Source organism: Manis pentadactyla, chromosome 3, assembly GCF_030020395.1.
Source record: "Manis pentadactyla isolate mManPen7 chromosome 3, mManPen7.hap1, whole genome shotgun sequence".
Lineage (NCBI taxonomy): Eukaryota > Metazoa > Chordata > Mammalia > Pholidota > Manidae > Manis > Manis pentadactyla.
The window spans coordinates 191903155-191928682 of record NC_080021.1 but is presented as its reverse complement, the minus strand read 5'-3'; the positions used below and the strand labels follow the sequence as shown (position 1 = coordinate 191928682).

The window sequence follows — 25528 nt, the reverse complement described above, 5'->3', positions numbered from 1 at the left end:
CCAGAGCCGAGCCGCTGGGGGAAGCGAGGCATCTGTGCGCCCCCCAAGCGCGCTGCGCCCGTTCCTCCGGGGCCTGGGAGTCCGGCGATGGCTCCTTCATGGGGATGAGCCAGCCGACCCAGGCGCCACCAGAGGGTAGGTTTCCGCCGCGCAGGATCTGTTCAGCCCCGTTGGCTTCGTGGCCGGAGAGACACCGGAGCGCGGGGACGAGGAGTAGGGCTGGCCGTTGCCAGGGCTGGCGCAGTCCGGGAGGGCCTGCGTCCCCGCCGTGCGGCCCGGGCAGGCGGGCTGCGCCGCGGTCCGGCCGCTTCCTGCCGGAGGGCTGCAGAAACCCCAGGAGGGCGTCCCTCGCGCGGCCCGGCCGGCGGCAGCGCAGGGATCCGTTAGTGTGGCGACGAGGGCCCCACCCCTCGCGCGCTTCAGCCGCTGAGCGAGGCCGACCGGAAGGCGCGAGTCGGGCGCGTGCGAGCCCAGGTAAGACCCCCTGCGGCTGCCCAGCCTGAGGCTCGTCTAATGGCCGCCGGCACGCGGCGACGGTCCCTCAAGCGTCCTCCCGGAGCGCCTGCAGCGCCCTGCTGCGGCTTTGGGCTTCTGCGGGCGACCTCGCAGTCCGGGGGCGGAGGAAGGGCCACCGGGCAGAGGAAAGCCTTCCTCCCAGCTCTCGGAAAGACCAGTCGAAAGAAGCCAGCGTGGATCGAGACCTTAGGCTCGGCCTACAGGCGGGGAAACTGAGGCCCGAGCGTTCCGGGGACTGCACAAGGTCATTGGTAATCACTAGATCCGAGAGTCTGGTGTTCCCGCTCCCACTCTGTCCAGGGTAAGAGTTAGGACCACGCCGGCGTGCCTCGCCTCTTCCCGGCCTCTGGGCGAGGGTGTTGCGGGTACCGCACTGCGCCCGCCTGGTCTGGGAGCAAGAATTCCAGCTGGGTGGGTGTGACCTAGGCATTCCCTGCTGGTCCTGTGCGCACCGCAGGGCGGCTCCGAGGATGATCTCACTATGCGGACCAGTAGCAAAACCCGCAGGTGTGTGCCTGCGCGGACGCGCATGCGTGTATTTCTCCAGAAGAACTGACCCTTGTAAGAGGGAATCGCTTTTTTTACGGCTGCATTTCTAGAGTGCACTACATCAGATACTTTAGGAGGTGAGGAGAGAAAACTATGTGTGTTTAACACCTAAAGTTATTAAAATTCTTAGAATTTTTTAAGGGATAAGCTTATTTTGCAAACATTCAAAAAACAAAAATGTAAAGGAGAATATAATGATAACTTACAACTTCATCTTCTAGATTGTAAGATTTTCTGGATAGCTTCTTAAAATGTTCTCTGCATACACCTAAACCAATAGCATAGACAAAAGCATTACCTTGTCTTAATGCGTGTATGGTTACCAGGAGAATCAACACCTTTTCCTGGGTGTAATGAATGGTCTTTTGCATTTGTGTGGATGAATTGACTATGAGTTCTTCCCTCTTTACAATTGGAGTGTCTTTCTGTTCCTGGTTTTTAAACACTATATATGTCATATATTAAAGTAGTAATTATGTCATCTATGTTATACAGTCTTTCCTTTCTGCTTAATATTTTTATCAATTTTTTCATCTTTGACCACTTACAAATTTAATTTTTATTTAGTCAAATCTGTTATTCTTTTTCTTTATGTTTTTTGCTTGAGGATCTCACTGAGAAAGGCGTTTTCTATAAATATTCTCCTGTATTTTCTTCAGGTAGTTTTAAGCTTTTGTTTAAAATTTTTAATGTGGAATTTATTATAATTTAAGTTGTAAAGTGGAGAAATAATTTACTTTTCCTGAATGGTTAGCCAAGTACTGCAAAGCTGTTAAGTCCGTTTTTTACCCCCGATTTAAATTATTATGTAATTGTGTCTGTGAATTTTTGCATCTATTTATCAGCATATGTTGGTGCCACTGCCTTGATATTCTAATTACTGAAGTTTTATAATAGGTTTAGTGTCTGGTTAGGCAGATTCTCTCCTATTTCCTCAGTATCATCATTTTCCTGGCTTTTTTAGAAATCAGTTTTATTGAGGTATAGTTATAATGCAATAAAATATACCATTTAAATGTATGTTTCGATTAATTTTGTCAAATGTAACCACTACCACAATAAAAAATTATGGAGCACTACATAAACTTGATGTCTTCATTGCACAGAGGCCATGCTGATCTTGTATATATGCTTCTAATTTTAGTAGATGTACCAGCAAAGCGAGCATTTCCGAGCAGTTTTTATTAGCACTAATCCCAGATGATCTTTGCTTTGGTGAATTTAACCAAACTGTGCCTGCTCCACTGAAAGAAACACACAAAACCGTGTTTGGATTTCTACTGGATTTTTGCTAACAAGAGTGACAGTAAGGGCCCTTGAGACTCCTGGTCACCATCCCAGTGCCTGACACAAGCAAGCTTCAGGAGTTGTTGACTTGAACGTTGAATAATGATCATAAAAGAAATACGTGCTCTTTGCAGAAGTGGTGAAAGCAAAACAGGAAACCTCCACACCCCATACCTTCATCTCTCCTTCACCAAATTGTACTCCACACCTACAGTTTATTTATTTAAAAAAAAAATGATCATACTGTGATTTTTCTACAATTTGCATTAATGTAGTTCACATTTTTCCCTTAGAGACTTTTAAAATCTGCTCAGTTCGCTGTTAACAAATCGCCATAGCTGAGTGGCTTAAATGCAGGAACATTTATTTCTCACAGTTCTGGAGGCAGAAGGTCTGAGGTCGGTGCCAGCATAGATGGGTTCAGGTGAGGGCCCTCTTCCTGGTTTACAGATTCCACCTTGTCGCTGTGTTCTCACTGGCAGAGAGCAGAGAGAAGAAGCAAGCTCTCTACTGCCTCTCATAAGGATACTAACCTCAGTGGGAGAGTTCCAGTGGCATGACCTAATGACCTCCCAAAGACCCCATTTCCAAACACCATTGTGCTGGGAATTAGGGTTTTAATGTATGAATATTGGGAGAATACAAACATTCAGTCTATACCTGAGACCTAGCTAAAACCTTTTAAATGTCAGTATATTTACTGATATGCTGATACATAAACCTTTCTTTCTCTTTTAATGTCTCATATCATCCATAATTATCTAAAAATCTCTTCTCTGTTGCTGGGCATTTACTTTCCCTATAGTTTATCCTTCCTTTTTTTCCTATCCCTCCTACTCTCCTCCCCTTCTTAGTCTCTTTCTTAACTATTACAAACAAAACTGTCGCGAACATTCCTTGTCCATCTTTGGTAGTATGTGTTGGCATTTCTGCAGGGTAGAGTCCTAGAAGTAGAATTGCTGTGTCAAAGGGATGCATCCATAAAAATTTTGTAGATACTGTCCTATCTTTCTCTCCAAAGGTTGCACCAGTTTATATGAAAGTGCCCTTGTATTGAACTGGGTCACTCCCTCTTAAGGTAAATTGAACTGACATTAAATATAGAGAATAATTTTAGAGAAAGAGACTTTTTACCTCTTTTCATTAGTGAGGCTTTCCAGCTGAGAAAATGGTATTTTTCTCCACTTACTATTTTTAAATGCCCTTCAGTAAAATTTTATAGTATGTGTGTATATTCTACATATTTCTTGAATTTATTCTTAGGTATTTTAGGTGTTTTTTTCCCCCACTTTGGACTGGGATCTTTTGCCGTGTTAATTAACTTGGTAATTGTCTGATTAGATGAAAGCAGTTAGTATGTGTGTATATATATATATGCATAAATACTATTTTTACATATGAATTGTTACCAACCACATCCTGAAAGTCTCTTACCATTTCTAATAGTTTTTCAGCTGATTTTCTTGGGTTCCCAAACTATGCAGAAACAATATTGCTATTGATTAAGAACATGAGCTCTTGAACCAGTCTGCCCAGCTTCATATTTGGCCACCCACTTAAAAGCTTTGTTAATATTGGATACAGGTTAATTGTGCCTTGGTTTTTTTTCAGGTATAAAACTGTCATAAAAAAATAATACTTTTCATATGCTTCTTAAGAGAATTGATGAGATGCTTTGAACACATAAGTGCTCAGGAGACATTTATGAATGACTTTACCCCACACATTACGTGACCCAGCTCTTTGATACTCCCCGTTTTATACCTGAGGAACTGAGGCCCGGGGAGGTCAGATGACCTGACTGTGGTCATTTTATTTGCTTGAACATCAAGCCTCTTCAGTTCATAGAGTATTGTGCTGGCTCTGTGAGGAATACTATAGATAAATCAAGACTGAATCCACTCACAAGGGATTTTTAAGTCCAACTGGGGTGTAAGTAAATGGTCAGGGACCATAAATAAAGCCATGAAGGCAGCAGGCCTTGTGGACAAAATGGGTGCTGAAATTTGTCCTGTGTTTGAATTTCCTGTTTTCAACTTGGTAGCATTTATTTTTTCATTGAAATGGGATTAGTTCCCTTGCTGTTTGAGAGTTGCTGTTTTGGTCAAAAGAAATAGATGTCAGACTCTAGTACAGAACTTGGTTATGTAGTAGGAGCTTAAAAAGTGGTAGCTACGAATAGATACAGTCTAAAGTAGAAAGTGGCCCCAGCACTTGAGAAAGAAAGATTATTTCTGACTGGGGGAGATCAGCATTGGCTTTTGGAAGAGAACCCTGTTGAGCTGATTCTTGATGGTTGATTAGCCTGTGTGAGGAGGGGAAATGGGTCTGGAAAGACAGTGGGACCTGGATTGTAAAGAATTTTGGCAAAGAATTTGGGCTTTATTCTACAGTCATTGGGAGCCATTGGACAGTATTACAGAAGAGTGCCATGCTCAGACCTGTGTTTCGGAGGATCAGATGGATGCTGGTACATAAGACACCACCCTCATTTGTACAGTGTCTTGTGTCTGATGAAGGGCTTTCATAGCTGTTGACTCATTTCATCTTCACAGTGCCTCCATAAATGAGATGTTTTTTATTTTCCTGTTTTGCAGAGAGGCAAAATAGTCTGAGAGATCAAGTGATTTCTTTATACAAATGACCTAATTGGTGAGTGTTGGGACCCAGAACTGGACCAAGAGCTTTTGGATTAAAATCTGCTGCTCATTCTGGAAGTCAAAAACCTCCTTAGGAGGCTGTTGCTCTGATCAGGCCTGGAGGTGATGAGTACTAACTAGGGTGTGGCAGCGAGAAGGGCCTGGCCCTTGGGAGGGGAGGAGAGAAGAGAGGCCTAAGAGAGACCGTGGGGGGCTAGGGGGGAACTGCTAGGACTTGGGAAGTGACTGGATGGGAGTGAGAACTCAGAACTTCCTGGTCTTTTGGGCCTCAGTGCCTGGGAGAATGGAGGTGCCATTCACATAGGAGGGCTGACTTGGGAAACATGAGCAAGGGCTTATCTCCTGACTCCCAGCCAGGTGTCCTGCCTCCCATACTCCTAGGACCTCTGCAGCTTAATTTTCAGAAGCTGCACTAAAATATAACTGTCATTAATACTCCACATATTCATCCTAGCCCTATCTCATGTTCATTTCTTGGTGACTTTGTCTTTTTCTGTCTTTCTTGAGCTCTGCATCCTAGACATGGTAACAGGCATAATCCAGTTTAGGAAATGGTTTCAATGTGCACTTTCAAGGCATAGTTAAGAATTTGTTAATCATCATGCAACAGAATTGGGACTACAACGCTGTGGTTACCTGGCCACCTCACAAGATGCCAGCCAGTCTACAACATCGCTGGAGCTGGCGACATCACAGAGCAATCAGTGATAATAAAGATATAACCCTCCTCTGTCCCACCCAAATGATTGGGCTGAAAGTAGAAAATGCCTTCCCTCAAACTACCAAGAGAAAAATCCCATGTTTTCAGGTCTGTTTCTCTGTCACCAGTTATCTTAAAACCAGATCAGTAAAGTGAAATAAATTATTTTGGTGGTGTTGGATATCACATCCCGCTGTGCAGCAGTTGGGTAAATCTTTAAGAAAATGTTCTTAAAAAGCAAACGAGGACATAGTCCTGAATGCCTACATAACTCCACGTGGTTGGATTTTAGGCAAACTAATCCTCTGATCATTGAATGAAGGATCTGATCCCACCTCCCATGGCCCAAGGTGGTTCTGCTAGATTGCATTATCATTTAAGATATTTTCTGCCCCTCCCAGGAGAGACATATGTTTCCCTAATCATTGACTTCAGGCTTGGCTGAACGTCTTTTAGGTACAGGAAAATTACATGACTTTACTTTTTACAGGAAAATTACATAATTCTGCTCTGTTGAACTTGAGTTATGTAACTTGCTCTGGTCAGTGAAATATAGGTGGACATGATGTGTGTCATTTTTGAGTTGTAGCTTTCAGAGTCTGCTTGGGGCTCACTATCTGTCGTTTTCCCCTCTGCCACGAAACCAGCAATGTTCAGGGAAGAGGCAGTTCTGTCTCCCTGGGTCCTGGAGTGCAGATGACATGAAGCAGAGCCACAATTGACCCATAATGGACAAGTAATATGAGCAAGAATTAAACCTCAGTTCTTACAAAGCCCTGAGATTTGGGGCTCATCACTGTAGCCTGTCCTGACTCATGTAGTGTATAATGATATGGGGGCCAGATGCTTTGTGAGCATTTTAGAAATTTCTCAGACTCTGAACATATTGCTAGAGACTTTCTTTTTTCTTGAGGGCTTAGAATTTGGCTTGCTGGTTTTCCTTTCTATTGAATCTTCATTTTTCCCTTCCTCTGCTCAGGGTAAGGAGTAAATTTTCCTACCCCCTTGCTTTGGCCAGTTCATAGTGGACCTGATTTATGCCATAGGTAAGCCAGGCCGTAAATGTACCTATATATTCTGACTCTTGCATAGCTACCAACCATCAAAAGCACAAGCCCCGGTGGCTGTTTCTTCTTCAACTTGGCCTGGAATAAAAGGTACATGGAATGACCTATTTCTGACCTGGAGTCTGGAGCTGAACCCAGCTGAGCCACAGCTATGCACAGGCCCGTGACCAAGAAGTGCACGCTGTTATTGTAAGCTCTGAAGATCTGGAGCTTTTCATCTCCCCAGCAAGAGCTGATCAGTGTAGGCAGGGACAATGGATTCTCGGAACTGAATCCTCTCCTTCCCTGACTGTCACTATAGTAGCAGTCTCACAACCATATTTGAAAGCATATTAGCATTCTGAGATGCTAATAACTGTACTGCCCCAAGTTGGGAAATTGCCTGGGATTAAAGGTCCTGCCTTTATCAGCACTGGGTGCTTCAGTTCCTATTCCACCCGCCAGAGGGGAGAGGATCAGGAACCTGGGGGAGGGCAGGGCCAGAGAGCAGCAGGACAGGGTGGCTTGCTTAGACCTGATGTCTCCTTAATTCCTATTGCCCCACATAAATAATGAAATATCAGGAAAATCATCATGCTTGCTTTGTAAACATAGCTTCAAGAAAGTCCTCTCCACCTCTATGTACCTGGAACATACAAGACTCTTTTTTACAGGAGTTCTGGAGCCAGGCCCACAAGCACACCAGGTTCCTCAGCAAGAGACTGGAAAATAAAGCAGGAAACCATGGACTGGGTAAACTTGGTGCTTTCACGGCCTCTCCAGTCTTATCCGGAATTAAGAGTGTGCTCAGTTTGTTCATTTAGTAAATATTTGTGGACTCACCATGCATCCGATAGGTAGGTGCTAGGTATCTCCGTGGTGATTAAGGCAGAAAGCTCGTTGTCCACCATGGGGTCATCTTCTCATGTAGGAGACTGACCAAACCACAGGCTAGGAAAGAATCTAGCAAATTACTGTTGCAGATAGTAAATGGTGGGAGGGGAGTGATATTTATGTTAAATATATTAAAAAATTAAAATTTATTTTCTGTAAGTTAATACCTTTAAGTTAAAAGGTACGAACAGTTATTTAGTTAAGAGTTGCCATCCCATCCCAGACCCTAAGCCATCTAGATCCCCTCCTGCAAGGCAACGTTGCCCGCCTCTTGTATATCTTTCCAGACAGAGCCTATGGATACAGACACATGCATGGATATAAGCAAGAGCATCTGTGTATAATTCCTCCCCTTTTAACATAAAGCTTCTTATAATGTAGTTTTCTATGTCATCTTAAACTGAAAACACATCTCAAAAATTTTCCACATCTGTATGCAGTTTGCTTACTTTTTTAAACCTGTTTTTTATTTTAAGTGAGAACACTTTAAGTTCTGCTCTCTTAGAAAATTTCAATTATGCAATGTGGTGCTTTGGCTATTCAGGGTCTTTTGTGGTTCTATACAAATTTTAGGATTGTTTTTCTTATTTCTGCAGAATATGCCTTTGGAATTTGAATAGGTATTAAATCTGTAGATCACTTTGGGTAGTATGGATATTTTAACAATATTAATTCCTCCAATCCATGACTACAGAATATTTTTCCATTTATTTGCATCTTCAATTCCTTTCAGTAATGTCCTATTTTTCAGCTCTTTTACCTCCTTGCTTGAATCTATTCTTAAGTATTTTTTTTTGTGTGTGTGTGTGTGTTTGGTATCGTTAATGTACAGTTACTTGAACACCATTATGGTTACTAGACTCCCCCCATTAACAAGTCCCCCCCACATACCCCATTACAGTCACTGTCCATCAGCGTAGTAAGATGCTATAGAATCATTACTTTTCTTCTCTGTATATAATGCCTTTCTAGTGTCCCCCCGCCAGTACATTATGTGTGCTAATCATAATGCCCTGTTTTCCCCCTTATCCCTTCCTTCCCACCCATCCTCCCCAGTCCCTTTCCCTTTGGTAACTGTTAGTACATTCTTGGATTCTGTGAGTCTGCTGCTATTTTTTTCCTTCAGTTTTTTCTTTGTTCTTATACTCCACAGATGAGTGAAATCATTTTGATACTTGTCTTTCTCTGCCTGGCTTATTTCACTGAGCATAATACCCTCTAGCTCCATCCATGTTGTTGCAAGAGGTAGGATTTGTTTTCTTCTTATGGCTGAGTAATATTCCATTGTGTATATGTACCACATCTTCTTTATCCATTCATCTACTGATGGACACTTAGGTTGCTTCCATTTCTTGGCTATTGTAAATAGTGCTGCGATACACATAGGGGTACATATGTCTTTTTCAAACTGGGCTGCTGCATTCTTAGGGTAAATTCCTAGGAGTGGAATTCCTGGGTCAAATGGTATTTCTATTTTTAGTTTTTTGAGGAATCTCCATACTGTTCTCCACAATTGTTGAACTAGTATACATTCCCACCAGCAGTGTAGGAGAGTTCCCTTTTCTCCACATCCTCGCCAACATTGGTTGTTGTTTGTCTTTTGGATGTTGGCCACCCTAACTGGTGTGAGGTGATATCTCATTGTGGTTTTATTTTGCATTTCTCTGATGATTAGCGATGTGGAGCATCTTTTCATGTGCCTGTTGGCCATCTGAATTTCTTCTTTGGAGTGTCTGTTCAGCTCCTCTGCCCATTTTTTAATTGGCTTATTTGCTTTTTGTTTGTTGAGGTACATGAACTCTTTATATAATTTGGATGTCAAACCCTTATCAGATATGTCATTTATGAATATATTCTACCATACTGTAGGATGTCTTTTTGTTCTACTGATGGTGTCCTTTGCTGTACAGAAGCTTATTAGTTTGATATAGTCCCACTTGTTCATTTTTGCTTTTGTTTCCCTTGCCTGGGGAGATATGGTCGTGAAGAAGTTGCTCATGTTTATGTCCAAGAGATTTTTCCCTATATTTTTTTCTAAGAATTTTATGGTTTTATGACTTACATTCAGGTCTTTGATCCATTTTGCGTTTACTTTGGGTATGGGATTAGACAATAATCCAGTTTCATTCTCTTACATGTAGCTGTCCAGTTTTTCCAACACCAGCTGTTGAAGAGGCTGTCATTTCCCCTTGTATGTTCACGGCTACTTTATCGTATATTAATTGACCATATATGCTTGGGTTTATATCTGGGCTCTCTATTCTGTTCCACTGGTCTATGAATCTGTTCTTGTGCCAGTACCAAATTGTCTTGATTACTGTGCCTTTGTAGTAGAGCTTGAAGTCAGGGAGCGTAATTCCCCCTGCTTTATTCTTCCTTCTCAGGATTGCATTGGCTATCCAGAGTCTTTTGTCATTCCATATGAATTTTAGAACTATTTGCTCTAGTTCATTGAAGAATGCTGTAGGTATTTTAATAGGGATTGCATTCAATCCATAGATTGCTTTAGGTAGGATGGCCATTTTGACAATATTAATTCTTCCTAGCCAAGAGCATGGGATGAATTTCCATTTATTACTGTCCTCTTTAATTTCTCTCATGAGTGTCTTGCAGTTTTCAGGATATAGGTCTTTCACTTCCTTGGTTAGGTTTATTCCTAGGTATTTTATTTATTCTTTTTGATGCAATTGTGAATGGAATTGTTTTCCTGATTTCTCTTTCTGCTAGTCCATCATTAGTGAATAGGAATGCAACAGATTTCTGTGTATTAATTTTGTATCCTGCAACTTTGTTGAATTCAGATATTAGATCTAGTAGTTTTGGAGTGGATTCTTAAGGGTTTTTTTTTATGTACAATATCATGTCATCTGCAAACAAGGACAGTTTGACTTCTTCCTTCCCAATCTGGATGCCTTTTATTTCTTTATGTTGTCTGATTGTTGTGGCTAGGACCTCCAGAACTATGTTAAATAACAGTGGGGAGAGTGGGCATCCCTGTCTTGTTCCTGATCTTAGGTGAAAAGTTTTCAGCTTCTCGCTGTTAAGTATGATGTTGGCTGTGGGTCTGTCATATATGGCTTTTATTATGTTGAGATATTTGCCCTCTATACCCATTTTGTTGAGAGTTTTTATTATGAATGGATGTTGAATTTTGTCAAATGCTTTTTCAGCATCTATTGAAATGACCATGTGGTTTTTGTCCTTCTTTTTGTTGACATAGTGGATGATGTTGATGGATTTTCGAATGTTGTACCATCCTTGCATCCCTGGATGAATCCCATTTGATCATGATGGATGATTTTTTTGATGTATTTTTGAATTTGGTTTGCTAATATTTTTTTGAGTATTTTTGCTATGTTCATCAGGGATATTGGTCTGTAATTTTCTTTTTTGGTAGTGTCTTTACCTTGTTTTGGTATTAGAGTGATGTTGGCCTCATAGGATTTTTTGGGGGGTATTTCCTCCTCTTCTACTTTTTCCAAAACTTTAAGGAGGATGGGTATTAGGTCTTCACTAAATGTTTGATAAAATTCAGCAGTGAAACCATGTGGTCCAGGAGTTTTGTTCTTAGGTAGTTTTTTGATTACCAATTCAATTTCTTTGCTGGTAATTGGTCTATTCAGATTTTCTGTTTCTTCCTGGGTCAGTCTTGGAAGGTTGTATTTTTCTAGAAAGTTGTCCATTTCTTCTAGGTTATCCAGTTTATTACCATATAATTTTTCATAGTATTCTCTCATAATTCTTTGTATTTCTGTGGTGTCCATAGTGATTTTTCCTTTATCATTTCTGATTCTGTTTATGTGTGTAGATTCTCTTTTTTTCTTGATAAGTCTGGCTAGGGGTTTATCTATTTTGTTTATTTTCTCGAAGAACCAGCTCCTGCTTTCATTGATTCTTTCTGTTGTTTTATTCTTCTCAATTTTATTTATTTCTGCTCTAATCTTTATTATGTCCCTTTTTCTACTGACTTTGGGCCTCATTTGTTCTTCCTTTTCTAGTTTCGTTAATTGTGAGTTTAGACTGTTCATTTGGGATTATTCTTCTTTCCTGAGGCAGGCCTGTATTGCAATATATTTCCCTCTTAGCATGGCCTTCACTGTGTCCCACAGATTTTTGTGTTGTTGAATTATTGTTGTCATTTGTCTCCATATATTGCTTGATCTATTTTAATTTGGTCATTGATCCATTGATCATTTAGGAGCATGTTATTAAGCCTCCATGTGTTTGTGGGCTTTTTCATTTTCTTTGTGTAGTTTATTTCTCATTTCATACCTTTGTGATCTGAGAAGCTGGTTGGTACAATTTCAATCTTTTTGAATTTACTGAGGTTCTTTTTGTGTCCTAGTATATGATCTATTCTTGAAAATGTTCCATGTGCACTTGAAAAAAATGTGTATCCTGTTGCTTTTATATGGAGTGTTCTGTAGATGTCCATTAGGTCCATCTGTTCTAATACATTGTTCAGTGCCTCTGTCTCTTTACTTATTTTCTGTCTGGTTGATCTGTCCTTTGGAGTGAGTGGTGTGTTGAAGTCTCCTTAAATGAATGCATTGCATTCTATTTCCCCCTATAATTCTGTTAGTGTTTGTTTCACATATGTAGGTGATCCTGTGTTGGGTGCATAGATATTTATAATAGGTATATCCTCTTGTTGGACTGACCCCTTTAACATTATGTAATGTCCTTCTTTGTCTCTTCTGACTTTCTTTGTTTTGAGGTCTATTTTGTCTGATACAAGTCCTGCAACTCCTGTTAGTTGCATTAAATATCTTTTTCCATCCCTTTCCTTTCAGTCTGTGTATGTCTTTGGGTTTGAAGTGAGTCTCTTGTAAGCAGCATATAGACAGGTCTTGTTTTTTTATCCATTCAGTAACTCTATGTCTTTTGATTGGTGCATTCAGACCATTTACATTTAGGGTGATTATCGATAGGTATGCATTTATTGCCATTGCAGGCTTTAGATTTGTGGTTACCAAAGGTTCAAGGGTAATTCCCTTACTATTTAACAGTCTAATTTAACTCACTTCATATGCTGTTACAAACACAACCTAAAGGTTCTTTTTTTTTTTCCTCATTTTTCTTCCTCCTCTATTCTTTGTATGTTATGAGTCATATTCTGTGCTCTTTGTCTATCCCTTGGGTGACATCTACTGAGCCTTAGGAATACTTCCATCTATAGCAGTCCCTCCAAAATGCACTGTAGAGGTGGTTTGTGGGAGGTAAATTCTCTCAACTTTTTCTTATCTGAAAATTGTTTAATCCCTCCTTCAAATTTAAATGATAACCTTGCCGGGTAGAGTATTCTTGGTTCAAGGCCCTTCTGCTTCATTGCATTAAATACTTCACGCCACTCCCTTCTGGCCTGTAAAGTTTCTGTTGAGAAGTCTGGTGATAGCCTGATGGGTTTTCCTTTGTATGTGATCTTTTTTTCTCTCTCTGGCTGCTTTTAATAGTCTGTCTTTATCCTTGATCTTTGCTATTTTAATTATTATATGTCTTGATGTTGTCTTCCTTGGGTCCCTTGTGTTAGGAGATCTGTGCACCTCCATGGCTTGAGAGACTATCTCCTTCCCCAGATTAGGGAGGTTTTCAGCAATCACCTCCTCAATGACACTTTCTATCCCTTTTTCTCTCTTCTTCTTCTGGTACCCCTATAATGTGAATATTGTTCCGTTTGGATTGGTCACATAGTTCTCTCAATATTCTTCCATTCTTAGAGATTCTTTTTTCTCTCTGTGCTCAGCTTCTTTGTATTCCTCTTCTCTAATTTCTATTCCATTTACTGTCTCTTCTACTACCCTAATCTGCTTTTAAATCCCTCCATTGTATGTTTCATTTCAGATATGGAATTTCTTAATGATTGAATCTCCAGCTTAATTTCATTCCTGAGTTCTTAAATATTTTTCTGTACCTCCATAAGCATGTTTATGATTTTTATTTTGAACTCTCTTTCAGGCAGATTGGTGAGTTCAGTTTCATTTGGCCCCTTTTCTAGGGTTTATGAGATTTTGGTCTGAACCATGTTCTTTTGATGTTTTGTATTTCTGTGTGGTGCCCACTGGTGCCCAGAAGCTCCAGTCTCTGGTGCTGCTCAGCCCCTAGAGTGAGGTTGGGGGTCATAGGGGAGCGGAACTGGTGCCTGGTGGGAGGAAAGATCTGTTTCCTGATTCCTGTCTGTGGTCCCTGTCTCCAGTATCAGAGCCAGTGGGCCAAGCACACAGGTGTAAGCCTCTGTGCTTTGCATCTCTAGCTGTTGTAGGCGGGGCCTCCCTCTGGCTGGCCTGATGCCGGCTCAGTGACTGCAGGCTTGCGAACTGGTGCCTGCAGGCTAGGAGGAAGGTGCAGCCAGCTGCGTGTCACAATGGGGTTCTCGGAGCTGAGTAGGCAGCCAAGGGGATGTGGTGCCTGAAGCTCCTCAAAGTCCCAACCAGCTGGGCAGAGCGCACCCAGACAACCTTGTTTAGCTCTCCCCTCCCCTGTGCAGCTAGCTCCGTGCAAACCCCACCCCATCAGCAGCCTTCTCTCTGTAAGGAAGCCTCTCAGACCGTCTGCCTTTCCTCTGACACAGAGCGGCGGGTGTGGATCCCATCCTCCACAAATGGCTGGAATATCAGTCTCTCAAGCACTCCACCTGTACCAGCTCCCCAACATCCAGAGCACCACACAGTGTAGGTTTCTGCTTCCAAAGCAGATCTCCAGGGCCAGGTGTTCAGCAGTCCCAGGCTTCCACCCCCTCCCCAGCTCCATTTCTCTTCCTCCCACCAGTGAGCTGGGATGAGGGAAGGGCTTGGGTCCCACCAGATTAAGGGTTTCCTATGTTACCCTGTTTCATGAGGTTTGCTCTGTTCGTGAGGTCTGTATGCAGTCTGGTTCAGCCTTCTTTCTTGTTGCTGTATTAGGGTTAGTTGTATCAGTTAACTACATTTTCATACTATTTGTGGTTTTGGGAGTTCTCTGTCTCACCTCTCATGCCACCATCTGGAATCCTTCCTTCCAGGAATTGTCAAGTATTTTATTCTTTGTGATGCTTTTGTAAATATGATTGTTCTCTTAATTTTTCCTTGTTAATGTAAAGATAATTCAACGGATTTTTGTATTTTGATCTCATATCTTGCAACTTACTGAATTCATTTATTGATTCCAATGGTTTTTTGAAGCATGTATGGTTGGCTGTCAGAGCCAGCCAACGATCTAGGGACCCATCCCTCAGGTGGCTGCCACAAATGCTGGGGCACCAGGTGTGTGTACAGGTACCTTCCAGAGATATGCTGATGATCTGGTTGGAACAAGATTATTGGAAGAAGCCCGAGGAAGAAGGCATGGGCAGTGCCCCCCAGCTCCCAGGGCTGTGAGGAAGAGAGGAGGAGAGGATGGCAGCGGGCTCCTAGATAGCAGCCAGCTCCTAAATTGGAAACTGGATCCTCAGCCAGCAACTTAGAAAGTATGTAGTCTGTTTCTACAGAAAGCCTGGGAGATGGGTGCTTTTTGCCTGCTGCCTCTGCACTGAGCCCTGGGGGAATAGCAGTGGCAAGTGCCCACATCCCCATTAAGAACTGCGGCTTTTTTTTCACTATAGTGCTGTTGGTCTTGTGGATGCAAGTCCCACCGGCTTTCAGAGCTAGGCACTTTGGGGGCCCTCCCTCAGGTGGGAGTCTTAAAAGTCGAATCTAGTTAGCTGGTCCAAACCCTTCACTCCTCAGGGAGAAGCTGGGAGTTGGGAGTTCTCTTCCAATTATATGGCACTGTGCTGAGGGTGGGGTTTATGGCGAGAGCAAGCTGCAGCCTTTCTTACCTGTTTCGGTGTGGGATTTTCCCATTTGCCCTGTGTGTAGGAGTCATTCAGTTAGTTGCTGGATTTCTCTCGGAGGCACCCGCTCCTGGTGTAGCTGTATGTTCCAGGTGTCCATGGGAGGAGGGAAGGTCAGGAGCCTCCTATGCTGCCATCTTGGTCCCTCCCCGAGTCTGCTTGCTTTAATGAGTACTTAGTATTCCATTCTTGGGATGCATTGTAATTTATTTGACTCACAATCGATGGGTACTTGGCAATATTTTGCTATTACAAACAATGCTGCAAGTCATTTCTCAGACATGAGAATATATAGCTAGGCAAGAATGTTAGGAATGGAATTGCTGAGTCATTAGTAGTTTTGTTAGATATTCCAAATTAATTCCTCAGAGGTTGTGCCTATTTATACTCCCATTAGCAAAATACTTGAGTGCCTATTTAGCAGGCCCTACTTTCACATAGGCCAGGGGCGGCCTCTCTAGGAGGTGGCATTAAAAGATGAGAACAAGCTATCTGCCTATGTGAAGAGTCAGGAAAGGTGGGATTAAGAAAGTTCCAGGGGGAGGGAGTTGCAATAGCAAAGCCAAGAGATGGCAACAGCTTAGCAAAGGCAGTGTTCTGAATATGGTCACCATGTCTAGAGCTGTCTTGCTGACTGGCCACATGTAACTGTTGACCGTTTGAAGTGTGGCTGGCCTGAATTGAGATATGCTATAAATGTAAAATACTGGATTTCAAAGACTTGGTGTAAAAAAAAATGTGAAGTACTTCATTAATAGTTTTTTATATTGGTTTCATGTTGAAATAATAGTTTTGATGTCTTTTATTAAAATATATTATTAAAATTAATTTCATCTGTTTCTTTTTACTGTTTTGTGCCTGCTAGAAAATTTTAAATTACATATCTGGACAGTGCTAGTCTAGAACAGGGTTCGTAACAACGGGCTGCAGGCCAGATTTCCTCTACAGCCTGTTTTTATGTGGCTGGAGCACTAAAAATAGTTTTTACATTTTTAAAGAGTTTGAGAAAAGAAAAAGTTTAAGAAGAATGTACAACAGAGATAATTTGTGACCCAAAAACTCTAAAATATTTACTGTGCAGTCCTGTACCGAAAATTATTGCCAACTTCCCATGTAGAACATACTGAGAAAGCGGGAGATATTAGAAGAAGATGACAGAGGATGGCAGGGTCCAGATCATCAAGGGCCTATGGATCATGATAAGAAGGTTGAGAAAAGAGAAATGGGGAGCTAAAGAAGGGTTTAAGCAAAAGAATGATGTGATCAGATTTATGTCTTTATCTGATGATTGTGTGCAAGTGCACACATGCTCACACACCTGCACATACACTCTTTAAACATCCCACCCCTGGACTCATCTGGACTAAAGAGTGTCACATTTTTCCTTTACCAGAAGCTGGCACTGGAAGAGGGTGTTGAAGGAGGGGTAGCAGTTTTACACCAAACACAGAGCTCTGCATTGAAATCATAATCACATTGTCATCTTAGCATTTAATCTGTGCTTTGCATTTTCCAAGCTACCTTCCTTATCTCGGTGACTATATTTTCTTCTTTCTTCTAAGAAGGTACAGATCTCTTGAGTACTAGCAGGGTAGGGAGAAAACAGGGTGAGCAGAAAGCTCCCTGAAGGATTCCATTCCAAGGCCAGCTTACCAGGAATGTGAGCTCAACCCAATTTCAGTCCTTGGCTTTCACTAGTAGTGAAAACTGGTGAAGCTGGGTGCATGTCAACCATGTGATTTATTAACTCCATTGACCTAAGCAGATTACAGGAAGAAGCAGCCAGTCTGGAAGTTCACAAAAACAGCAAACTTGTGTTGCATTCTATTCAAACTTCTCCCTGCTTATTTCCCTCTTTGGTATTATCTAGATCTCTTACTGGTACTGAGATAGCCTGCCTCACCTCTATGGTCCCACAGTATAATCTTCTTTTGTTGCTGAAATAAGAAATATATCTCTACTTCCTTGAATTACTATGTCATCATACTATAGAGAGAGGTTTGGTAATTCTACACAACTCTAGTGGGCTGGGCAGGGCAGGGCAGGGCAGGGCAGGCTAACTGCTATAATTAACAAGCCTGAAAATCAGTGGTTCCGGACAACAGTTTATGTATTACAACATGCTAGGTTGGCCAGGTGCTGGGAGATGAGCAACCGGAGGGACCTCTGTTCTATGCAGTCATTCAAGGACCCAGGCTCCGGCCATCTGGTGGCTCCACCCTCCTCTAGATCTACCAAAGCTGGCCATTCAGTTAGGAGCCAGAGAAAGAGAAAGTGGAGAAGGCACATTTACTCTCAACCACCTTGGCCCCAAAGTCACACCCGTCATCTTGCTCACACTACTGGCAAGCCCTTGTTACATGACCTCACCTGGAGAAGGCAGGCGAGGGGATGTGGTCTTGCTGTGTGCCAGTGCTCAAGAAGGCGAGAACACGGTAGGCAAGCACTAGAGACCACACCACAAAGCCTCATCAGTTACCTAGGCAGCCCTTCCTTCAAGATGCTCACCAGCTAGGCCATTTTCTTACAAATGTGTGCAAACTTTATTACACTTCCGAGGTAAGAGGTTTACGTTCTAGTCTATTGACACCATTTAGCTTTGCAGTGACCTTTCTGGTATTATATTCACTTTGTCCGGAACAGAAGTTCTATTTTTTTGTACAGGTCTGTTTTCCCTCAGATCATTAGGCCTGCTTACTCCTAAGATATTACTTCAGTTTTGTAGACATGGATGTATTTTAATGGTAGTTTTACTCTGCATTATTTTGCTCTGTAACACATTTAATTTTTCTAGTTACCCTATGAGATAGGTATTATTATCATCCCCATTTTAAGGGTAAGGAATCCAAGATATGGAGAGGCAAAGTGACTTTCCACCCGGTGAGTGGCTGAGCTGGGACGCGGGCCAGCGTGAGCCTGACCTCAGCCTGCACCCTGCCTTGAGCCATCGCATCACGCAGCATTCCTTTCTGAACCAGGCTGGGGGCACTGTGTCTCCCAGCTTCATCTCTGCCTATCCTTTCCCTCTTTCACTGAAAAGCTGTTGTGGGTCTTCCTTCAAATGTTTCCTTCCCTCCCAAAGTCTGGGGCTCTAGAGTTCACTTGTGTATGGGATATCCTGTTTCCTATGGTAATTCTGTAAAAAACAAAATGGGAGAACACCCTGGATTAAATTACAACGCAATTTTAAGTATAGTTGTGTGAGATTAGGGACATAAGAATGGAAGATGTTGACAAAGACATTTCAGAGAATCCTAAATGGTCCTTTCCTTGTTTGGGAAGTACACAGGGAAGACAGTTTTCTGAAATTGCTATTCACAGTCAGCCAAATCACACTTTCTGAAGTGCTATTCACAGCACTTACTGTGCACTTACGTTGGCACTTACTTTAAATGTGTATTTCCTTTATGTCAAGACTTGCTTTTTTTGCGTCTGTTTTAAGAACCCATGTCTGTGTAGCTGCTGAATTGAGGTAACGATCTTACTAGCCTACCTGGAGATGTTCTGCACATGGTAAACCTAACGAAGCATCTGTAGCTGTGCAGACCTGGTTGGGAGCACCAAGATTTCATTACTCATAGAAGTAATGAAAGAAACTCCAGAGACCATTAACAGATGCAACCAAACAATAGTAGTGTACTAGAGGAAATACTTCAAAGTCTCTAGTAGTTACACAGCCTAGCATTAGAATTTCTGGGTTGATATGTGCTAAGTTCTATTCCTGAATAATTCCAAGCCTCTTTACCATTCTCTGCTCCCTCTCTTTTTAGGTTTCACTCACGCTGATCTCGGCCCACATTCCAGGATGACTTATTCTTGGGACCAGACCTGACCAGAAGTGGACCTCATGAGCACATCTGCCCCTCCAGCTGCCATGCTCCTGCGGAGGCTGCGGAGGCTCTCCTGGGGCAGCACTGCTGTCCAACTCTTCATCTTGACGGTGGTGACGTTTGGCCTGCTGGCCCCTCTGGCCTGTCACCGGCTTCTGCACTCTTACTTCTACCTGCGCCATTGGCACCTGAACCAGATGAGCCAAGAGTTCCTGCAGCAAAGCTTGAAAGAGGGGGAAGCTGCCCTCCACTACTTTGAGGAGCTGCCCTCTGCCAACGGCTCGGTGCCCATCGTCTGGCAGGCCACTCCCCGCCCCTGGCTGGTCATCACCATCATCACCGTGGACAGGCAGCCTGGCTTCCACTACGTCTTGCAGGTGGTGTCCCAGTTCCACCGCCTTCTGCAACAATGTGGCCCGCAGTGTGAGGGGCACCAGCTCTTCTTGTGCAACGTGGAACGTAGTGTGAGCCATTTTGATGCCAAGCTTCTGTCCAAGTACGTTCCTGTGGCCAACCGCTATGAGGGCACTGAAGACGATTATGGCGATGACCCTTCAACCAACTCATTTGAGAAAGAGAAGCAGGACTATGTCTATTGCCTGGAATCTTCCCTGCAGACCTACAACCCAGATTATGTCCTGATGGTAGAAGATGATGCTGTTCCAGAGGAGCAGATCTTCCCCGTCTTGGAGCACCTTCTGCGGGCTCGCTTCTCCGAGCCGCACCTCAAAGATGCCCTTTATCTAAAGCTCTATCATCCCGAGAGGCTCCAGCACTACATCAACCCAGAGCCCATGCGGATTCTGGAGTGGGTCGGTGTGGGCATGTTGCTGGGGCCCTTGCTAACCTGGATATACATGCGGTTTGCCAGCCGTCCGGGGTTTAGCTGGCCGGTCATGCTCTTCTTCTCCCTGTATAGCATGGGTCTGGTAGAACTGGTGGGCCGGCACTACTTCCTGGAGCTGCGGCGACTGAGTCCTTCCCTGTACAGCGTGGTCCCTGCTTCAGAGTGCTGCACCCCAGCCATGCTCTTCCCTGCCCCTGCGGCCCGCCGGACCCTCACCTACCTGTCCCAGGTGTACTGCCACAAGGGCTTCGGCAAGGACATGGCACTGTACTCACTGCTGAGGGCCAAGGGGGAGCGGGCCTATGTGGTGGAGCCCAATCTCGTGAAACACATCGGGCTGTTCTCCAGCCTGCGGTACAACTTCCACCCCAGCCTACTCTAGCATGCCAAGAAATGCCTTTCTGAAGTGGCCATTCAAACATTGAGCTCTTTTCTTGGACATGGTTACTTGTGGATATTTCATTGTTCAGTGTTGTAGGGATGTGGGCACTGGGACAGCTGAGCGACATACAAGTCCAGAACCTTGGCTTCGGTTACAGGCAGGAGCAGCAGGTCTCCACAGGTCCAGACCTCGCTCCCTCCACACAGCCACACTGCCTCATGCAGCCTGACCCACCTACTGAGAGGGCTTTACATACCAGTTACATTATCTGATTGTTTCAGCTCTCCTTTATCGTAGAGCTCTTGACTGCCAAAAAAACTGTGTACAGTGATGTGTCTATTGTAGGAATTTAAGGGTAGCATTTGGTGAAAGGTGAGAGCCTTTTGATTAATTTCTTTCTCACTGGGCATGAGAATGGATGTATATTTGGAGTATATGTCCAAAGAGGCAGGGTCATGTTGATAGATTCCATTTGTTTCCTTGACCTGGTGTAATCAAAGCCGTGTGGTGCCAGCGTCTTAGAGGCAGGACATCTGGCTTCTGTTAGCTGGCATTTTCCTTTCCACACATCTGTGGTGCACTGATAATCAGTATTGTTAGTGAAAGCTTCAAGGCACAGCAAGATCTGGGAGTGCCTTCTGGGTTGTCGAAGTCAGATTATGTTCAGTAGTAATTTAATATTTAATATTTCTATCATATTCTGATTATTTGAAAATTGGATTTTGCAGAATGATAAAGAATGGGTGAGTTCTTTGCTAATAGCGTAACTTTTCCCTAACTTTGCCGGCTAACCACACACCCTCATTTCTCTTCTTCAAGGTAGTATGAAGTTACAGAAGAAAAAGCGTGGACTGTGGAGTCAGAAGACCTGAATTTTTATGTCCGACCTCTGCCATGTGCTAGTAATGTAAACTTGGGCAAGTCATAACCACTTTGAGTCTCAGTTTCTTCACCTGTAAAATGGAGACAGTGATGCCAACCTTTTAAACTTGCCTTGAGGATAAAATGACAATGTATGTAAAACACCTAGCAAGTGCTTACCCCACAGGAAGTGCTGGTCAAATATTAGTTCTTTTCTCCCCTGTAATAAGCACAAAAACTCGAATATATTTTGAATGAAGATCTTACTGATACTGTGTAAAGTATGAGGTAGGGCATAGGGCTGACGCTCTGGAGCAGCCATTTCAGGACCAAACCCCGCTGGCATAAAGGCTGACTTTTCCCTGTGACTTTGACGGGTATGCAGCTCAGCTTTCATCTAGCCCCGCCTCCAGCCAAGCCACAAAATACTGTTCACTCAAACTGGAGATGATCTGAGACTCCTCTTGAGCTGAGTCCCAGACCAGCTTTTCTCAAAAGTTACAAATAAATGTCCTTTGATGAAACTTATCAAGCCAGTGGCCAGCAAGCCCCTTATGAGGATGGGTGATTGTACCTGTTTCCATGCCACGACTTCCGTTTGCTTTTGAATTCCCACATGAGCTCCCTTTGCTTTTCCACCCATGAACTCTGAGAAGGTGTTGGGGCTCCTCACCAGGCAGATGAACAGACTGAGGCCCAGAGATGTTAGACCACTTCTCCAGGTTCACACTGCTGAACAGCCACAGAGCCAGGTCTGGAATGTAGCTCTTCTGACTTCCGGTCCCTGTACTTTTTTTTTAACCACATCTATGTAGTCAAATTCTTTTTTGTAAAATCTGATGGTAACCTGGACTGTATGCTAAGATGGTGGAAACTCATTGTCATGTTGGTCATGTTAGTGTGTGTTGTGTTGTTCTCGTGAGCTGTCTGTATCTCCTGGAATGTCCAAAGTGATCAGAGTTATTAGAGGACTTAGTGAGATGTTCGATTCTACTCCTTCCTTCTGCCCCTCCCAGGAACTGTTACATCCTCATGTTTGAGAACAGCAACACCCCCAACCTAGAACTCTAAAATTAGAGTTTGTTGCATTCATGATTGGATCTCCTCATGAAAATTTGTCGGTTAATAACAGAAGAATCACATCCAAACTAGCCAAGCCCAAGATAGGGAATCATTGCTGGTTTACATTTCTGCTCTTTCTAAATCAGTTGTCTACTGCATGCAGACATCCCTTCCCTTAACTCTCTCATTCTGGATGGCCCAGGCCATATTTGCCCTGTCTAATAATTTCATTACCTACACACTAAGACGTCTTCCCCCCTGATGTAACTAGAGCCTGCCATCCTTGGACATTTTCTGCAGATGCAGGCTCTTCCCTTCTATCCCCACCCAGTTCTAGATCTTCCTCCCTTCTGTCCCTCAAGAGTCCAGTTTTTGTATGCTGCCCTTGATTAGGACAGCTGACAGCTTTACACCAAAGCTGAAGTCTGTCATTTAATCTGAAGCAAGAGGGCTAGAGGAGAATTAAAGTCCTCCTCCCACATCAAGGGACATGAGTCACCAAGAGGACAAAGGTCTCGACTTTTCCCTCACCTTTCAGAGTTTAAATCACTGTCAGGCCTAAGAAGCTCCCTATTGCGACTAAGTGTATTTGCATAGACATATCAGTTCAAATAAAAGCACCTGCTCCACTGAGGCATCCTGAGAAGACTTGTCATTCTCTTTTGTTTCTATGGCTTTTTCTGATGTGGCGCATGATGTTGAACACACACACACACACCACTATGGAGTCCCAAGGTGGCCATTCAAAAGTATGGGCTGTTTGCTTAAAAATTCATAACTGATTTTGTTGTATTTCTTAAATAGAAACACTGAAATTGTGTATTATTTTTTATTGTTGCTTAAAGAAAAAATGGTGAGAATACTACAGTGCAACTGGAGACTACAAGTAGGATTAAGTAATGATAGGATTAATCTAATTTACCTTGGAAACACTCCTCATCTGGGAGAAAGTGTTTAATTGGTAACTTAATTTGGGTGGAGAGGCATTCTAATTAGAGTTGATTACTGTGGGATTTTTATATACACTACGATGCATTGTGAGTTACAGTAATACATGACCTAAAACGGTAATTTTAAGTCAAATCATTTGGATATTTTTATCCCAACTACAATGAATTTGCTGAGAAATGCTCCTTAACTAGCACTGTTTTTCCTGGCACAGGACCAGGAAATGAATGAATAAAGTGAAAGAGAGAGAGAGGAAGGAAGGGAGCAAAGTGGGACAGCCTACATAGAAGTAATACTGGAAAATGAGAACTGGGATTGGGGAAGAAAATGTAGGAGACAAGCAAGGAGCAGGAGTCAGTGAGAGTTGGTGATAATATACCATTTTGACCCCTGTAAAAAGGACTTTTTAAATTTGCATTTCAGGCAGAAGGAATGGAAAGTACAAGAAGGAATGTCTTACATCACCACACAACTATTTTTTTTTATTTGTCGTTACAGTTTTCAGTGTGTGTGCTGGAGGCTGGACTTGCGGGTCTCAGTGTGTCCCTCTGGGGAAGGCTTGGTTTTCGGGCTGCAGCTGCCGCAGCTGCCTGCTCTTACTGGCGAGAATCATCTGGGTATGACACCACCCGGCAGGAGGGCTCCACAGCCTAGGTTCTAGGACCTGTCGGCCAAGATGCCAGAAAGGAGAAGGACCAACCTCCACACTCTGCCCATGAACTCTTCCCAAGTCATATGGGTGAGTGGGTAAGATGCTTTCAGCCTGATCATGTAGCCCTGTGTGGTAGGAGTGGCCTTCAGCAAAACATTAATATAACACAGACCAAGAACAGAGAGGTAAACTATTCCCAGAGCCTGGATGGGAAGGACTCTTGAAGGATCACTTTCTGATGCATCATTTCTGGTGTCTTTTATATTTTGTTAGTGTAGCTTTGTTTAAATAGGAACAAGCTGAGCCCTCTGAAAAACTCATGTACAGGCAACATGTTAGAACAGACAGAAGAAAAGAAGAGGAAAAAATTCTTGTGATCATTTTCTTTTTAAATCTAGCTAAGCCATTAGTAGAAATGCCCCAATCTGCAGAAACACTCCTCTATGTGAAATGGAAAAGGCTTTGAAGAAATTAAAATCACATTATCTTTCTTTTTACCAGTAAACACCAAAGGAAGAAACAAACTGTGTCAGCCAAATTAATCCCTTATTGTCACACTTAAACATTAATCCTCACACCAAGGCAGACATACATTAAAATTCAGAATTGGATCTCAGGAGCCCTTTCAGACGGGTAAATTTTGTCCCGTAAAAAACACCAGGCATCATGTCTCACCTATCAGTCTATACTCCGTGAGTTACCTGCTGGGTAACAGGTACTGTGCTGGAGCCAAAGGTGAGTGAATAAGGCATGCTCGCTTCCTTTCAGGACCTTGGTGTCCAGGGGGAGTTAGTTCAGAGAGGTATGCTGGGATGGCCTGGGGTGCTGTCCATAAACTGCCTCAGGCCTCTAATTATCCCACTTCCTCTACTCTTCTGCAGCCTTTTGCTGAGAACAACGTGGTCCATCAAAGAAGTCTACTAACAAAGGAAATGTTTGACCCAAACATTTATTTAAAGAAACATTTATTTACAGACCCCCAGAGAACGTGGCTTGCCCAAGGATGTCGCACCTTTTTTTTTTTGGCCGGGACTTGCCGCACCTGTCTCAAAACAAAATGAAGGGAAGCCACGCTGTAGGGAAGCCCCCCCCACCCCCCACTTTCCCTACTGCTCTATAAGGTCTGCTGTCCGCTGCCTCACCCTGGATATGTCTGGCCTTGAGAAACCTTGAAAACACAGCATGTTGTACCCATGAGTAAGGAGCTAGCTAAGGGCCTTGAAGGCCGGACACCTGGCCATGAAGGCCACACGCATGCATGTCTTCAATGCCTATGTAACCACGAATCAGCACTATAACAGTATAAAAAGTACACTATACAGAATAAAGTGGCTTCTTCTGAGCACCCTCCATGGCGACTCCCGCCTCTTCCTCTGCTCTTCGCGTCGCCCCAAGACCTCAACGGCAATCCCCAGGCCCCAACACACACCCAAACTGTTGTATTGTCCATCTCATCTTGCTACCAAAAGCTTGCTGGTCCTCAAGTA

The 25528-nt window shown here is 43.2% G+C and overlaps 1 protein-coding gene and 1 non-coding gene across 4 annotated transcripts; one reads left to right on the top strand and one right to left on the bottom strand.

The window, feature by feature from the left end:
* Positions 1 to 25383, top strand: PGAP4 (post-GPI attachment to proteins GalNAc transferase 4). 3 transcript variants are annotated; one of them, XR_005025442.2, is made up of 4 exons: positions 347 to 474; positions 19230 to 20890; positions 23888 to 24043; positions 24080 to 25383. XR_005025442.2 is itself a non-coding variant. In XM_036888452.2 (2 exons), exon 2 carries the CDS (start codon positions 19307 to 19309, stop codon positions 20516 to 20518), a length of 1212 nt encoding a protein of 403 aa, XP_036744347.2. In that variant the 5' UTR covers positions 1 to 135; positions 19230 to 19306; the 3' UTR covers positions 20519 to 23074. The 3 variants fall into 3 exon arrangements, 2 of the variants coding, with proteins under 2 accessions (XP_036744347.2, XP_036744345.2); XM_036888452.2 differs by lacking the exons at positions 347 to 474; positions 23888 to 24043; positions 24080 to 25383 and adding an exon at positions 1 to 135 and having other exon boundaries at positions 19230 to 23074; XM_036888450.2 differs by lacking the exons at positions 23888 to 24043; positions 24080 to 25383 and having other exon boundaries at positions 19230 to 23074.
* On the bottom strand, positions 2128 to 2231 carry LOC118914087 (U6 spliceosomal RNA). The gene has a single exon (XR_005025466.1). It is a non-coding gene; the product is annotated as a U6 spliceosomal RNA (small nuclear RNA).
* Positions 25384 to 25528: the final 145 nt, after the last annotated feature.